Source organism: Macaca mulatta, chromosome 14 (assembly GCF_049350105.2).
Source record: "Macaca mulatta isolate MMU2019108-1 chromosome 14, T2T-MMU8v2.0, whole genome shotgun sequence".
In the NCBI taxonomy this organism is placed as follows: Eukaryota; Metazoa; Chordata; class Mammalia; order Primates; family Cercopithecidae; genus Macaca; species Macaca mulatta.
This window is the reverse complement of record NC_133419.1, coordinates 59128488-59146236: the sequence shown is the minus strand read 5'-3', so window position 1 is coordinate 59146236 and position 17749 is coordinate 59128488. Positions and strand designations below refer to the sequence as shown.

The 17749-nt window shown below is 50.6% G+C and overlaps 1 protein-coding gene across 3 annotated transcripts in view; it reads right to left on the bottom strand.

Annotated features, from left to right (window-relative positions):
• Positions 1-17050, bottom strand: part of DCHS1 (dachsous cadherin-related 1) — a 33842-nt gene extending 16792 nt beyond the window's left edge. Inside the window, exons 1-3 of one of the 3 annotated variants that reach the window (XM_077963587.1) lie at positions 16814-17050; positions 1858-2977; positions 1070-1758 (exon numbers count right to left, since the gene is read on the bottom strand). In XM_077963587.1, the coding sequence (XP_077819713.1) occupies positions 1070-1758; positions 1858-2857 (1689 nt within the window). In that variant the 5' untranslated portion in view covers positions 2858-2977; positions 16814-17050. Of the gene's footprint in view, positions 1-1069; positions 2978-16813 lie in introns of those variants that run through there. The other 2 variants (XM_028833752.2, XM_015114958.3) reach the window with 2 other exon arrangements.
• Positions 17051-17749: the final 699 nt, after the last annotated feature.

The following is a 17749-nucleotide window of genomic DNA, read 5'->3' as shown; positions in this document are numbered from 1 at the left end:
CGTGGTGGCAGGCTCCTATAGTCCCAGCTACTCAGGACACTGAGGCAGGAGAATGGCGCGAACCCAGGAGGCGGAGCTTGCAGTCAGCTGAGATTACGCCACTGCACTGCAGCCTGGGCGACAGAGTGAGACTCCATCTTTAAAAAAACCCAAAAAACCTTCCTGTTTGATAGTTTTCCTTCTAACTGGGAGTTATACCTGATGTAAATGACGAGTTGATGGGTGCAGCACAGCAACATGGCACAAGTATACATATGTAACAAACCTGCACGTTATGCACATGTACCCTACAACTTAAAGTATAATAATAATAAATAAATTTAAAAAAAAAAAAAAACCCAAAAAACAAAAAAACAAAACAAAAAAAAAACAAAGAAGTTCAGTGAGCTCTTTTGCTTTCCAAGTAGTCCTAACCCCTCAGTGCTTGGTGTTCAGGGACTTCTGCAGCCTGGTCTTAGAGTGCCTTTCCCATTTCATGTTCCCTCCACTTTTTCAGGCCTGACTTGCAGCCAGTCTCTCTTTCTCAGCCTGTCTGGGGTTCCTGCCTCTTCCCCTGAGAGGACTTCCTGCTCTGGATATCGAGATAATTCTTGCTATCTCTCATTCTCATGTCTCATCCAAAGTGTCCTATTAAGGCTCAGCTCTGAGGGCAGGGATGAGGATTTCTTCCAGCACAGCCCAGCACTTGACAAGAAATGGAGGGCCTCATAAATTCTGGTGTCTTCTTTGGGGAACAGAAACCACATCGGTATGTAGAATCTCCATCTCTGCCCTGCAGAACAGCTTTGAGACTTTCACTTCCTGACACCACAAATCATTTCTCCACTAGATTCAATCTTAATTTCCTCACCTGCCAAGACCATCTGCCTCAGCTCTTGCACTCTGCTTTCTCATCTTCTCATTAACCCTCACCCTCTGCACAGATTTTGGAGCTTACAACATAGGGCAGAACCCTTTAGCATAAGTCACCATCAGTAGATGACCTTGTAAGACTTGGTTCCTGCTCTGAGGTCCCCTGTGGCTCTCAGATGCCCCCAACTGTATCTTGCTATGTGCCAGGCCTACCCACCTGAAGGAAGCAAGTTCCAGGCTGGGTGCCCTCAGGCAGCGAGTCATTGTAGAAAGTCCTCTGGAATTGGGGCTCATTATCATTCACATCTTGCAGGGCCACGTTAACTGTGGCAGAGGAGGCTAGAGGGGGCAGGCCACCATCTGTGGCCACCACAGTCAGCTGTGGCTGAGGTTCCAACTCATAGTCCAGTGAGGCAGCCGTAGTGATAATGCCTGAGGTGGGGTCAATGGAGAACCAGTGGGTGTGGGCGCCAGGGGCTAGGCTGTAAGTGACCTGACCATTGGTGCCTTGGTCAGGATCCCGAGCAGTCACCCGCACTACAAAGCTGCCAGGCAGCGCAACCTCAGGCAGGGGCTCAGGTTGGTAGAACTGGCGGTCAAAGGCAGGTGCGTTGTCGTTGACATCAGTGACGTGCAGCACAAAGGCAGCCTCAGCCCGCAGTGGAGGTGAGCCTGAGTCTGTGGCTGTAACCCTCAAGTTATAGGCATCCCTCTCTTCCCGATCCAGCCGCCGAGCCACACACACCAGATAGATGACGCTGTCTTGGGTGCTTAGGGCAAAGTGGCCCTCTCCACCTTCCAGGGACACATTGACATGGGCAAAGTCACCATCATCTGGGTCTGACACAGAGATGCGAGCAACAAGCTGTCCAGGTGGGGCGGCCTCAGACACTTGGGGGGAGCCATCTGCACTGAGAAAGATGACAGTCATGGAGGGCTGATTGTCATTGGCATCTCGCACATGCACAGTCACAAAGGCTGAGCCCAACTCAGGGTGAGCCCCACCATCTCGTGCTTGCACCACCAGTTCATGGACCCGCCGTTGCTCAAAGTCCAGTGGCCGCTCTAACTGAAGCAGCCCCGTGTGCGCGTCGATGGAGAAGGGTCCGTCACCCTCGCTCTGCCTCCGATTGATCTCATAAGTCACAGCCCCATTGGCACCAGCATCGGCATCAGATGCGAACACCTGCAAGACAGGACTGCCAGGGGCCAGGCTCTCAGACACCACAGCATGATAGCGGCTCTGATTGAAAGCTGGAGCATGGTCATTGATGTCCAGCAGTGTCACGTCCAGCAGGGTCTGGGCCCTCCGGGGTGGTGAACCACCATCATAGGCCTCCAGCTGTAGCATATAGTGTGAGCGGTTCTCTCGGTCCAGTTCCCCAGTAACTACCAGCTCAGGCACTGGGGCCCCATCTGGACCGGGGCGTGTCTCCAGCCGGAAAGTCTCTCCAGCCCCATCACCAGATAGCGCATAGCCCTGGGTTCCCAGATGCCCAGCATCTGCATCACGAGCAGGCTCCAGTGGGTAGCAGGTGCCAAAAGCTGTATGCTCAGGTACCTGCAGGGCAGCCCGAGCCTGTGGGAAGGCTGGAGCATGGTCGTTGATGTCAGCCACTCGCACTGTAACTTCCACGGTGGCACCATCAGGAGTGACTGCAGTGAAGCGGTAGCGGTCCCGCTGCTCACGGTCCAAGACACGGGCTGTACGGACAACCCCACTGTGTTCATCAATGGCCAGGTCTGTGCCCACGCCGCTGCCCTCCTGGGCGGAGATGAAGTACATGAGAGGAGCTGCCGTGCCTGCCGGAAGCCCCGCACTGATGTCCCCAATCAGTGTACCTGCTGGCTGCTCCTCATCAATCTGCAAGTCCAGGCTCCCAGCCTGAGCCCAGGCACCTGGCACCCCAGCTCCCAGCAGCAGCAGCAGCAATGGTAGCAGGAGGCGGGGCCTGGGGCTCTTCATGCCAGGGCAGGAAGGCACAATGCCCGGCTCCTTCTGCATGACAAGGGTAGTCCAGCTGTGCCTTGGGCTCCAGCTCCAGGCCAGGCTCTGGGCCCAGCTTGACCTCAGACTTTGGGTCAGGTCCCACTGGGGCCCTGGCTCCAGCTCAGACTCCTTGACCTGGGAGAAAACAGAAGGAAACAGGTCATGACAGAGGAGGGATCAGCAGTCCAGATAACCTGGACAAGGCCACATCGATATTCAGACATGCTCAGCCCCCAGCAGGCCCTTGTGCTGCCTCACACTCATCTTAGGCCACATGGATCTCTGCCTCAGGACTCTTTGGGGCCACTCCAGTCTTCTCCTTGGCAGATCCCATCCTTTCCTACCCTCAGCAGATTTTTCTGCGTCCTATTTTTTTTAGGTCTGAATGCCCACAAACTCCCTTCTTCCTATTTCTAGGCTTAAAAATATGGGCATTCTTTTCTCATTTTCTTCTCATCCAGAATTAATACTCACTTCTTCCAGCCTCTATAACCATGTATTTGGTAACCATTTCCTGAACTGTCAACCTTTTCCTCTCTCCGGGAGCTTTCCATCAGTACTACATATGCTCAAGTCTCTCTCTCTCTCCCCACCCCCAACTCTGCTAGAAGGGAATGATGTTGTTCCCTTAGCTCTACTTCCCTACTCCCCTCTCCATTCAATAAGAGATTGAACACCTACAATGTGGAAGCACTGATGATACCACAGTGAATAAAGGAAACGGTCTCTGGCTTCAGAGAGCTTATAGTCCATGAGTTGAACAAGTAATTACAAGTGTGATAAGAGTTGTGAAGAAGACATACATAGAGCAAGGAGGAATATAAGAGAAGCAACACAGGCAGAGAGTCAGGGAGTCCGTGTTTTGCCTAGGAAGTGACATTGAAGTTGAGATCTAAATGACTAGGCGCTAGCTAGGCAATGGTGGCCAGAGAAGGGGATATAGAAAGGAGAGAAGGACGTTCTAGAAGAGTGAGCAGAATGTGGAAAGACTTGGAACCCACAGTCAAGGTGGGGCTCAGAGTGTCTGAGGGTGGGGTGGGGTGGGGTGGGGGGGCATGTGTGTGAAGCATAGTGCTAGGGGCAGAGGGTATGAAACAAGACAGGGACTTGTAAGCTGCATTGAAGATTCTGACATTATCCTAAAGGCAAATGGAAACTACTAAAGCACTTCAAGGAGGAGTGCCAGAATAGGACCTATATTTTGTGAAGATAGCTATTGCAGTCCTTTGGAAAGCAAAGATCACGCAGATCAGACAGTGAGGAGGCACTTATGGGCATCCAGGAGATGACACTGCTTTGATGGTAACTTGGATGAGTGTAAGCAATGAACATGGCAAGAAGTGGATAGGTCTGTGGTGGGGCTCAGGAGGTAGAGAGGCCAGGCCTGCTGACTGCTTGAAGGCAGAGGATGAAGGATTGGGAGAAGTCAAGGATGATGCCCACATTTCTGACCTGAACTACCAGCTGGATAAAGGTGTCCTTAACTGCTCAGAAAGAAAAAGAGGCAGGGCAAGGGACCAAAGAGGGGTGGTGCCTCTGGGTCCAAAGGGAGCCAGGGTTTCAAATGATGCTTAAGATCAGGAAGGAAACGCCCTAGAGCCCCTTAGTTTAGTGAGTAAGTGAGAGAAGAATCCGTGGATAAGTGAGAGCAAAGACTGAAGATGGGACGTAGTCACCAGAGGGAAGAGGGACATTCAGAAGCTACAGCCCTTTCTGAAAGGTTGTTTCATTTCCCCCATTTTCTCATTGCTCACACTCTCCTCCCTTTATGCAATGAGGCTTCCTTTCTTGTGACACTGCTTTCACTAAGCTTCCAAACATCTCATGTTCTACATTGGCGGCCACTTTTTTATCTTCCTTTTATTGAGTCATTCTGGAACACTGAAACACTGATCACTGGCTCCTCGAAATCTCTTCTCCTAGGTTTCACATTGTGACCCCACCTCTTATTTCCATCATGCTTCCCTGCCCACTCCTCCATCTCCTTTGCAAGTTCTTTTTCCTCTGCCCACTCCTTCACAATTGGTGCTCTTTGGGGTTCAGTCCTGGGCAGCGTCTTTTCCCACTCTCCACACTCTGCCTGAGTGATCTTACCCACTCCCATGCCTTCAGTTCAAATGTATCAATCATTTTTTATGTGCCATCTATTTGCTAATGACTTTCCAATCTCCAGCTCCAGTTCTGAAGAGCTCTGGAGACACATGTCCAGCCATATACTGGGCTTTAGTATCCCCAGCCATCACCTCAAACTGCTTCTCCTCCATTCCTATTCCTGTGAATAGGGCCACCATCTATCCAGGTGTCCAACTAGCAGTCCAGAAGCTCTCCTTGTGTCCTTGCTTATCTTCAGTCCTGATTTCCAATTAGTCACGTAAACCCCACCACTTCAACTAGACATGTCTCAGGTCCTTCCTGTTTCTCCTAACTGCCACATCCCAGTCCGAACATCTCTCCTTGTGATTCCTGTAACAGCTCCTCACTGGTCTTCCGCTTCCTGGCTTGGGCCTTCTGATCCATCTCCACCTGACTGGAGATACCCACAAAACTCTCACCAAACCACTCCTGATGAAAGGTTTCCACTGGCTCCCATAACTGACGGCAGAAAACAAATGCCCCTCTACAGAAAGAAAGGCAACCACACAAACTTGTGTCTACAGTGTCAAGAGGTTCATGGACACTAACTAGGTATAGAACTTCTGATCTACAAGATAAAGTCCAACCTCCTTAACATGTCTTCATGATCTGAGCCCTGCCAACTTCTCCACAGTCCCTCACCTTTACTTCCCCCACCATACCTTGCACTCCAACATGAAATCTATTACCATGCTCCTTCCTTGCTGCTTCCTAACTCCTTGCCTTGTATTTGCTACTGTTTTGTCATGAGATATCCTCTAAAAATCCTCTTCACATAATCACTCCCTCCTGCCCATCCAGAGCCTATTATACACACTACTGGGCTCCCATTACTTTTGGTAAACACTGACAATAAATGGCACAGCAGCCTCAATTTGTTCATGTGTCTGCCCTCTGCACTGGATTGAAGACTCCTTGAGGGCAGTGACAGGTCTTGGTTAGTCTCTTGATTCTCCAGCATTTAGTAGAGTTATAGCAAGAGCAGGCAGCCCGTGCTAAATGAATGGTCACAATCTCATGCTTCCACACCATCATACTCACATAACACACTGATAGAGACACATCCATGGTCATGCCAACTGAGACAACACACACAAACACATGTGAGCCCAGGACCCTGAGGCACCTTGGTCAGTCCTATGACTACACAAATGTGTCCTCAGGTCTTTACAGATTTGCTGTGCTGTAGGACTTCCTTTCCACAAAGAGAGGTGGGCTTCTGACTCCCCTATTTACATTTCTGACCCACCTCCTCCCTCCCATCTGTGTGAAACAATAAAAAGAACAGGAGCTTTGGAGCTTGGACTGGGTTTGAGCCCCAGGCTGGGCATTATGTCTGTAATCTGTAAAATGGCTATGGTGACACCTATCCTGTGGGGTTTTGTGAAAATTAGAAACAATGTAAGAAAGGAACACAGAGCTGGGTATTTGCTAGACTCTCTTTCATGAATTCCCAGCACCATCCCCTGATAGGCCTCCTCTCTGCCTTCATCCCAGCTTTAGAATCCTGGGGTTGTATGTGTGCCGCATGGAATAACAGGTCAGAGGGATTCAGAACAAGGAGGTCAGGTGAACCCAGGCCTGATTTGAAGAGGGGAGAGGATGAGAGTACAAGGATGGTTCCAGGGCCCAGATCAGGTCAAGGGGTAAGAATGGCCCTATTGATTTAATCAGTTAGTGGAGAGAAAGCAGTCATGGTTTGGAGGGAGGGAAGATAATAGTGAGGCTAATGTGATTATCATACTCTGTATCATAGTTACCTGTCTTCCTACCCAGACAAGTAGCTGTTTGTCAGCCCAGACTGTATTTTAGTCATCTTTGTATGTAGCATGGAGCATAGCATATAGTACATGATAAACACGTTTTCTGAATGAAGGAATCTATGAATGGTATGAGATAAATCTCAGGTGAAAGATTAGCCTTCAAGAGGAGAGACTCAGGTCCAGGCAGATGCCCTGTATGAAAACAACTCCTTCTCCCAACCTGTGCTCCTTCCACTGCAAACTCTTGCAGAACACTTTCACAGTGGACACACAAAAGTGCACAATCACAAAGTCACAGCCCCATGCACTGCCTGGCACTCCCTCTCTCACGCTGTCAGGCTTATGCAGATGCATTCTCATGCAGGCAGATTCACATGCACACAGGTACATTCAACACATGCTCATACACACATGCACAGAGGCTTGCTTTAACATATACACAGCCAGCGCACACACACAGAGACCGCTTCCCATATATATGCAGAAGCACATTTTCCACACAGATGAGCCTATTCCTTCACATGGAACCCACCCACACACATATGCAGGCTTACATACACACACACAGAGAAACACACACACAGAAAGACACTTTCTCACGGCCCTCACACCAAGAGGTATGTTCACACCCTCTGATATGCCCCCACATACACACACACACACACCCTCCACACACACAGGCCCAGTGTCACGTATGCACAGACTGACAAGGAGAGCATGCATTCACACTTGAAGACCCACCCACACACAGGCATGCTCTCACACATGCTGCCGGGGCACTCGTGGTCAGCTCTGCGGCTGCAGCTGTGACCTCCAGGTCCCTGGGGCCTCTGTCTGGACTGTGCCTCATCACTTCCTGCTGCAAGGCTTCCAGTTCCAAACTCGAACTCCAGACTCTCTCCCGAGACCGTCTCATGCTCGCTCCAGCTCTCCTCTGCACCATTTCCCCAAGTCTGTCCAGTGTTTCTCATTCCTCTTCCCTGAGACTGGCTCCTCCTCCCTGCTCTTGTCTCTTTCCCTATCCAGATCTGTCCCGTCGCTTCCCCCAGATCTGGCCTGCCCCTCCGTCTTGTCTCTTTCCCAGTATGCGCTGCATCCTGCCTAGATCTGTCTTCTTCCTTCCCCCAAATCTGTCATGGCTCTTCTCCCACCTGATTCTGCCTTGCTACGTGCCCTCACTCTGTCCCCAGTCCTGCTACTTGGTCCTCTGACTCCATCCTGCTCTCCTCCTCCATCCCCACATCTGGGCCTCTGGAACCACAGCTGGTTCTCATTAGGAAGGGGAGGGGCAAGACTGTTCATTGGGGCCTGAAACGTGATGTCAATTCCCCCTCCCTCACTGAGCCCCCCTCACACCCCCAGCCTGTGTGTCTATAGGACCTGGAAGCAGGGTGAACATGGGAGAGGAAAGAGAGGTGGGCTGGTGGGGAGGAGCAGGGGGACTACAAGGGAAGGGGGTGCTCCAGGAGGAAGTAGACGAGTGGCCCGAGACGCTGAAGGGGAAGCAGGCTGGGGGAGCTGGCACCACCCAGGCCTCTTCCCTCAACTTCCTGTCCCAGGGCCAGCGAGGGGCAGAAAGACAACAGGGGTGAGGAGGGGCGCCACGAAAGGCAGATGGGCTAGAAGTGGAGGAAGAAGAGGGTAGCCTCAGTGAGCAAAGGGGTGAGGATACAGGGCCAGGCATAAAGGAAAGAGGAAGCGGGAAGAGGTTCCGGTAGGGGGATGACAGGGAGCAAGACTGAGGGAGAGTGACTGTGTATGGCAGAGGAAAAAGGGAGCGGCGCTAACTCAGAAAGGGGAGGTGAGTTGAGGCAGGAACAGCCCCAGCCCCACCGGTGCGGTGCGTGCTGGGCCAGAGCTGGAGGAAGGAGGAGGGGGCTCAGGAGGGAGGAGGAGACAGCTGACAAATTAGCTTCCCTGGATATCCCCGGGACAGCCCCATAGGACGGTGGCCAGAGCAGTGCCCAGGCCTGGCTCTGTCCCTCCTGAGGACTAGTTCCCAGGAAGTACTCCAGGGAGATGCTGAGGACAGATGTGAGCAGAAGAGGCAGAGGAAAAGTCTATTTTCTGAGCTTTTATGGTGTGCTGGGCCCTGTGCCAAGCAATTCACAGACAGTATCTCATTTAATCACCATAACAACCCTGTGAGGAAGGAATCCCGGCTTCCATTTTTAAACAAGGAAATTGAGACTCAGAGTGAAACAATTTTCCTGAGTTAACACAGCCTTAATTTGGTCCCAGGACTATGTAGTCTATGTTGCCTGAGATTTCCCTCCTCCTCAGGGAGGAGAGAAAGATGGAGAGAATAAGAAATTACAGGGAAGTTGAGGGGACAGAGTCCTGGCAGGACAACAGAGGCCTGAAAAGGAAGATAATCTGGAGGAGGGAGGTGAAGAATGAGGCCTCTGGGAGAGTCTGGGTTGGCAGCGGTAAGGCTGAGGATACAGATGTGAGGAGGTGAAGGTGAGAAGACTTGGTCACTGGCTCTCCAGGAAGATGAGGGAGTGGAAGGACTCTAGACTGCAGCCTACCTACCAGGGTTCCGGCCAGGTTACTAAAGTGGTTCCATTCGGACACTGCAGAGGAAAAGCCATTTTGGGGGGGTGACTGTTGGGATCCCCATGTGGAGATATTCAAGCACAGTTGGGTTTACAAGCCTGCAGCTTAGCATAGAGACCAGGGTTGGAGATTTGGAAGTCATGGGGTAACTGAAAGCTGTGGCCTTAGAGACTCCATCAGATAGAATGTGTAGCGTGAGAAGAGAGTCTTGGATAGAACCCTGAGAACTAGTTACATTAAGCGGCAGGTTGAAGAGATTTTTATTCTTCCTGGGGACAGTATCACAGAAGTTAAGGGAGACAACATTTCAAAAAAAGAAAGGGATCGATAATGTCCAATGTTGCTGAGAATTCAAGTAAGATAGGGGTTGAGAAGTGGACACCGAATTTAGCAGTGAGGCGGTCTCTAGTGATCATGCAGAAAACTGTGTCAGAAGAGTACTAAGGGTGCAAGCCTCTTGCAGTGGGAAATGAGAAAGAATGGATCAACCACTAGCTAGCCATAGACCAGACATCAGCACGGATTCATTCACCAATACATGCTTGCTACACCCCTAGAACAGCGAGACAATATATCATAGCAAGGCAGGACAGGATAGTGGCTAAGATGCAGACTCCAGGGCCAAGCCAGCTGGATTTGGTTCCCAGTTTCACTTACTGGCTGTGTGACTTTGGGCAAGCCACTTAGTTTCTCAGTGCTTCCATTTCCTCATTTATAAATAAGGACAATAATAATACCTACTACATTGTATTTGGCTGTTAGAGTAGTGTCTGGCACATAGTAAACTTCTTAAGTATGTGAGCATGAGATATTATTATAGTGGTTAAGAAGATAGGCTCGACTGTCAGGCTGGAGTTCAAATCCTGACTCGACCACTTAAGCATGAGTCTAGGCAAGTTACTAAACATTCTAAGTGTTAGTTTCCTCTTAAACCTCTGGGGTTTAAAGTGCTTACCTTAAATGGTTGATATGAGAGTTAATGAAATAATTCTAACAATAAACATAGCACAATGTCCAGCAACAGTGAATGCTCATTAAATGTTAGCTGCTGCTGTTGTGTGCCACACACACAGTAACTCTGCAATAAGTGTTATTTCAGAGATGAGGAAACTGAGGGCTCAAAGAAGGTAGCAGAGAGATATTTAGAATGATCTAGAATGCAGTTCTGACAGACTCCAAAGCTAGTGCTTTCTGTTAGACCACATTGCTTCTCTGCTGGAGGGCTCAGGATGCCCAGATAAAAGGTCAGGCAGCAAAGCAGGGAAGGAGAATGATCAAAGTTCTGTTTTAGGAGAATACATCTGGCAGTGTGTGCAGGGTGGGTGAGAGGAGGAGGAGCTCAATGTTGAGAAATTGTCAGTCCAGGTAGAGGGTCAGGTGAGCATGGGGGCAGGTGGTAAGAGAGGGGACGGAACATGGAGGATGATTGGAGGCCTCCAGGAGACAAAGAAAAAATGGAGAGGGGAGAGGAGGTTCTGGGTATTCATGTGAAGTGATTCAATGATAAATCTGTTATTCAACAAATACTTGTTGAAGACTTACCATGTGCCAAATGCCATACTAAGCACTAGGGATAGAAGTGACACAGACAGAGTAAGTCCTTTCCTTCATGATGTTCACAGGTAGGGTGACTTGGCAGGGATAGGCAGGGCAGGGTGAGGGAGCTGGGGCATGGGGTAGTGACACTCAGCAAGGTGCCCTAAATTCTGACCCTGACAATCAGGGTCTAGGCTGTAGAAGAGGTCAATGAGGCCAGAGCTAGGAGAAAAGTTGGAGATGTAGCAAACAGAGATGTCAAAATAGAAGAACAAATTTAGAAAAGTGGGAGGCTGAGGGTAGGACAGCATAGTAGAAGGGCTGAGATGTTAGAAGTAAAATTAACTAAGTTAATAGTTGAACACTTAATAATTTTCCTTCTGAATCCCCAAAACAACTCTCTTAAGGAGATACTACTACCTCCATTTTCACCTAATGAAAGGGGAGCTCAAAGAAGCTAAGTCATCCAGGCCATAAATAGTGTGGCTGGAAAGTCTAAAGTGTGGCTCCCTCTCCCTTCTTTCTTCTCTTTCCTCCTTTCCTTCTTTCTTTTTCACCATCCATAGAGAAGTGTGTTATAGGCTCTGAGAGATAACAAGCTTCTTCCATCCAGTAGCTTAGAAAGAGAAAAAAATAACAAGGACATCGCAGCATACTAAGTGAGCAGAGAAGGGCTTGGAAGTTCCAGGTGGACCTTCTGGAGGAGGTGCCCTCTCACCAGGAGACACAGGGAAACGGAAGCCCCTCCCAAGTGGCAGTGGTTGAAAGTGCCCTGGTGTCAGAAGGTTACCTAGGGAAGATGGATACGGGAGCTGAAGGAAGAAGAGTCAGCAGGAAGCTGGGAAAAAGCTGGGAGACAATAGCATGAACCCCTGGGAGGGGCTTTTGCTAGCAGATACCAGGGCATCAGAGAAGAGAGTCCAGTCTTGCCTCTGTTACCACTGACAGGCAGGACAGGCAAGAGGAAAAAGGTACAAGAATCAAGGAACCTAATATGGGGAGGACTAAGGCCAGGATGCCAGGAGTTGGAGGGCTCAGGGTGGGTGAGTCCGCAGGGTAAAAGGGCATTAAAGGAAGGAGCAGCCTAGGACACCTCTGGGGAAAGAATCTGGTGAGGCACTGTAATGCCTTGTAGCCTGGCACAGCTTCTGTGACAGGTCACAGTTTCTGCTTCTCTCATCCCTTCCCAGAGCCCCAGTAGACACCTGACTCAATGGATTTGGGTCTGCAAACTTCTGGTACTTCTTAAATATTTGCTAACTGAATGAAAGATAAAGTACAGATAAGGGTGAGGAAGAGGTTTGAGTGAGACGAAGGAAGGATAAGTTGTAGGTGAGGGGAGTGGAAGTGTCTCCAGCAGAGTAAGTGGGTAGTGTGAAAATTTCTTAATTATGTGGGCAGCTCAGACTAGGTGTCAGTCTTCTGAAGAGTGAACAAGGGTGAGGGATGTGCTGTGAGGTACCCATGTATTCATTCATTTTGTTCACAGCCAAGCACCTGTGTGGGACCCTGAGTCACAAAGATGAGTAATATGCACTCTTGCCATCAAGGAGGTCCCAGCGTGGTTTGGGGAGACAAGACAGGGAAGAGGTAATGACAACAATGAAACACAGAGTTCAAGCCTGCCTGGTGGAGTCATTAAAGGCAGGGTTTGAGACCAGATATGAGGAAGGGAAGGGATAAGCCAGGAGGAGAAGGGAGTGAAGGGCCTTTCAGGCAGGCAGAGCAGTATTTGCAAAGGGCCAGAAGCATAGAAAAATGTAGTGTCTTTGGTGAACTACAGGAAATTCAATATGGCTGAAACTCAAAATGTGAGGGGGCTAGGGAAATGGGACAGGTGATGAGACTAGGAGGCTTGGGGAGGTCAGGCTATGATCTCATAAGCCTCATTAAAAAGAAAAGATTTTGTTCAAGGAAAATGGAAGGCATTTAGATAATGCTGAGCAGGGAGTGACATAGTTGGATTTGTACTTTAGGAAGGTGTCTATTACTGCAATGAAAAGAATGGATTGAAAGAAGGAAGAGAAGTGTAGAAAGAAAAGTTAGGAGGCTCTTGCAAAAATTCATGTGAAAAGATGGTAGATGAGGGCAACAGCAGAGGTGATGGAGAAAGGGGATAGGATATCAGAGATTGCTTGGAGAGAAGATAGAACCAACAGGTTTCAAGGGATTTCTGGATTATGGGATATGTGGAGAAGGGAATGGTTACAGTTAATTTCTGGGATTCCAGCTTGCAACCTGAGTGGGGATGGTCATTTGAGGGAGGAAGGAATGATGAGATCAGGTTTGCACATGATAAGGGGTCTGCGAGCTATACAGTAAACAGCAGGCATGCAGCAGGTATGCAGAAATGGGGCCTAGAAGAGTGATGTTTGTGAGTCATCAGCCTATAGATGTTAATTAAAGCCTTGCAAAATGAATGAAATTGATTACCTAGAGGTGTGTATACTGTGAGACAATAAGAAGGTCCAAGCCAGAACTTTAAGGAACAGTGACATTCAGGGGGCATACAAAGGATCCCTCAAAGCAGACTGAGACAGAATAGCTAGGAGGAGCTCCAGGGGAGATACGTACCATACTGTAACTTTCCGCTTATTTGCCTGTTAAATGTTCATGGAATAAAATCATGGCTCAGAAGCCAAACGACAAGAACAACTCAAAGAGAAAAGAATGGTCAATAATATCAGCTCCTCCCGAGAGGTCAGGCAGTTAAGGACTTTTGAAAAGATCCTCCAGATTGAGCAGAAGAGATGCTACTTTCTCCTAGGGAAAGCAGTTACATTTGAGGGGTAGGCACAAATGGGAAGTGAGGAAGTAGGAACAGCTATATGCAGAAGACTCTTTCACAAAATGTGACAGTGAAGAAAAGTGAGGAAGCCTCTTAGCTAATGGGGTATTACAGGGTTAAAGAAAGATAGGAGAGGCTGGAGGATCTTTATGTCCTCCCAGGAGGAATGGGAGAAAGGAAGGAACTGGAGACACAGGAAACACATGGAATAATCAGTTGAGGTCCCTGTGGAAGGGGAAAGGGATGGGATCTGTAACACAGGTAGAGGATTGGCCTTAACTAGAAGAGACACCACTTCATTCTTATAGGAAGGAAGGAGAAAAGATTGAAGAGGATGCAGATAAAAGTTGAGGGAGGAGGCAGAAATCTGAGGGAATTCAAACCAGATGGCCTCAATTTCCTCAGTGAGCCAGAAGACCAGGTTGTCCACTCTTAAATCCTTCCTTTCCTTCACCACCCCCGCCCCACGTCTGCTTTGTCACTGAGCCCTGCTGATCCCACTGCCTAAAGAGCTCTTGAAACCATCCACTTTCTCCTCTACTGCCACTACTCCAGTTCAGGCCAGTGTTATACTCTCCTGAGTTTCTGCAAGAGCCAACTGTGCTCCTTCTCAGAGTCCTTCTCCAGTAGCCTCATGGCAGTCAGAGTGGTATTTCTAAAATGAATCTGATCATATCGCTCCACAGCTTCCAATGATTTGGTAACTCTCCATTATTCTTGGGTTAAATGAATTTCTTTCTGTGGCCTCCTAGAGCCTGCATGGTCTAAGCCTCCATTTACCTCTCCCACAGACTCTCTCCCTCTCATCACCTCATGTTGTAAGTGTCAGGCTCACTGAACTGCTTTATCCCTCACACACACACTATTTTTCTTTACATGGGCTTTTACATGCTGCTCCCTTGGCTTGGCATATTCTCCACCCACTCCATCAAGTTTAAGTTTAAATGCCACTTCCTTCAGAAAGCCTCTTCTGACTTCCCTATATTGGCCTAGGTTACTCTGCTGTGTGCTGCTATATTACAACACTAACTTCACAGCCTGTAAGCTCCATGAGGATAAGGACCATGTCCATTTTGTTCACCCTTGTGCTGCCAACTCCTGTCACAATGCCTAGCAGAGTAGGTGCCTAGTACGTGTTTGTTAAATGAATGAATTAGTGTATTGATTAATTAATCTACTGAAAACAATGGTGTGAGGTATGTGGGGTAATGAGTGTGAAGAAAATAGAAAAAATTGCATCTATTTATTTATGAAGGGCCCAGTTGAGGTTGGAATTTTTTAGAAGTACGAATTTATAGAAGCGTCCCCTCGTGTAGTTGAGAAATCATTCTAGTTAGGGGCAATAATTTGAGGGATGAGTTTGGAAGACAAGGAAACACAGTGGGCAAGGAGTGGTTAAAGGGATGATCCCTCGCATATGAGCTGGAAAGAAAGCACAAAGTCAGAAAGGAATAGAGTAGGAGAAAAAAAAGAGGTCAAGGGCAAGAGGTCATTATGAGGTTAAAGAGTGTAATAGGAGTGAGAACATCTGAAAGCTGGAAGGATATAGGAGGCTGTGGGTAGAGAGGGGAATGCAAGAGTTTAGAATTTTAAAGGTGGAATAGTTCTACAGAGTGGTCCTGGGAGGGAAGAAGAAGGTAACAGGAGCTACAGAGGTCAAGAATCTGTGAGGCTGTGGTGTTGAGGGACACTGAGAAACCATGGCAGGATACACTATCCAGATCTCGAAGTTTTCAGGGAACAAGAGGGTGTGCCTGGGAGATCTACGTATGAGAAGGGGTGATGGTGTGACCATGATAAGTTAAACACAGTTTATTCAGCAGGTGGGACAGTTCTTCCTGTGGTGTGCATGTCATCCATGACTGTCTCCTGGGGTTGTACAAGTGGCTGTGTGGTAAGGGCAACTGTGGCACAGCCTCCTGTTAGTGACAGGCCTCTGGGACATCCACTATGTATGTGCAGCTCCAAGGAAGTAAACCTAATAAGATGTGCTGTGACAGTGTTTCCAATGGATGTGGATTGCAGTGACAATGTCTCCTGAGAGGTGCTGGTCTACTTGTTTGTTGCTGGTGACAGTGTCTCTGGAGAGTGTTGGCAGTAACAGTGTCTTCCATGGTATGTGTTGGCCTTGACAATGAGCTGGTGGGAGTATGTTGGTTGCAACATTTCTGCTGTGGGTGTGTGTTGTCATGAGAGCATTTTCCGTAGGTGTGTGTTGGCTTGATAGAGTCAGCTGTGGGCATGTGTTGGTTCTGACTGCGGGTGCTTCCTGGGGGTGGGCTTCCTGGAAGCATGTGACGGCTGTGAGGGTATCTCTCGAGGATGTGTGTTCCCTGGGACTGTGTCCTCTTGTGGCTTGAGTAGGGCTATGACTGTGTCCCTATGGGTATTTGAGAAGTTGACATAAGCGACAATATTTTTCTGGCCTATGACCTTGTGGCTGTGGGCCCAGCCGCCACACTGAGTTCATTGTGCTTCTAGACCTCCCTCTCCCCACCCCCTCCACGTGGGACCCACGCCTGTGGTGACCTTGCTCTGTCCCCTGCACGGGATTCTGAGCTGGGTATCCCGGACACAAACTCCCAGTTGCTCGAATGTCCCACTCAGAACACGTCTGGGTGACCCCCCTGCATCCACTTCAGGCTGTGCCTTCCTCTCCTCTGCTTCTCTGTACTTCTCCCCGCTCAGTTTCTTTGTCTCTGTCTCAGTTGGTCTCTGTCACACACCCATCCTCCACATTCTGACACATGGGCTCCCGCAAAGCGGGCAACACACCCTCACAGGGACTCGCTCACCATGACACACGCTCCTTCTGACCCTCACACCCTGAGTGACACGCACATGCACATACAGTCAGAGAGACACCCAAGGACATACAACCTCACAGTGACACGCACTGACACACTCCGACGATGCACTGGCACATAATACTGTCGCACCCCACAACCCCGGCGCACGCTCACGCCGCCACCCTCCCCGACTCGATGACACACGCACACAAAGACCCCCAGGCCCTGCCCCCACGCTCACGTTCACGCTCGCCTGGGTCCCGCAGGCCCAGGCCCCCCCTCCCCCATTGTCTCCGGCTCAGAACAAAGCCCCCGGCTCCGCCGCAGCCGTCGCCGCAGCCCCGGGGAGGCCGGCAGGCAGGGCGGGCGCGGCCGGACGGGCCGGGCGGGCGCGGGCACTGACCTCCGCGCGACTCCGGCTCCCTCGCCTGGTGCTGGGGCGCCGTCCAGCCGCGGTCAGCCCCCCGGGCAGCGCCCGCCCGCGCGGGGCCTGGGGCCGCACATCGTCCGCAGTCGCTGTCTCCTAGGCCCGCGATCCCCTCCCGGCAGCCGCCGTCCGTCCGCGCGCCCTTGGCCGTCGATCGGTCCGTCCGCTGACGCCTGGGCGCCGCCTCCTGCACAGCAGCCCGGCCGAGGATGCGAGCTTCGCAGCCGCGGCCCCGCGCCCCCTCCCCTCCCCTCCCCTCCCCTCCCCTCCCCTCCCCCCGCCCTCCGCGCGGTAACCCGAGCCCCCGCCCCTCCGCCCGCGGAGCCCCCGCCCCCGCCCCCACCCGCGCTCCGCGCCGCCGTCCCCCCCCTTCCCCCCGGCGCCCGCCCGTCCTCCCTCCGCCCCTCCCCTTCCCGGCCCCAGGCCCCGGCTCCGGATCCGGCCCCAGCGCCCCGCGGCGCCGCGCCCCCGTCCCGGTTCCCTTCCCTTCTCCCTGTCACTTCTCCCGTCCTCTCCTCCGATTCGGTTCTCTACGCCCTCTCGTCTCTTCCCCTTCTCTCCGTTCCCTGCTGCTCACCTCCTCCTCTTCCATCTTCTTTCCATCCCCTATTCCCCTCTTCTCCCTCACTGCCCCGGTCTCCCTCTCACCCCTTCTTTTTCCCAACCGTTATCTCCATTCCCCTCTGCCTTTCTCCCATCCCCTTCTTCTCGCCCCTTCTCCATCCTTTTCTCCCCGCTTCTTCTCGCTTTTCTCTTCTCCTTATCCCTTCTGCTCGATCTCTCTCCAGCCTCTTCACATCATATTCTCTCCATCTCCTTCCCTACCTCTTCTCTTATCCTCTTCTTCCTATCCCTTTGTCCCCGTCTCTCCTCCCCACCTCTTTCTCCCCATCCCCTTCTCCCTGTGTCTTT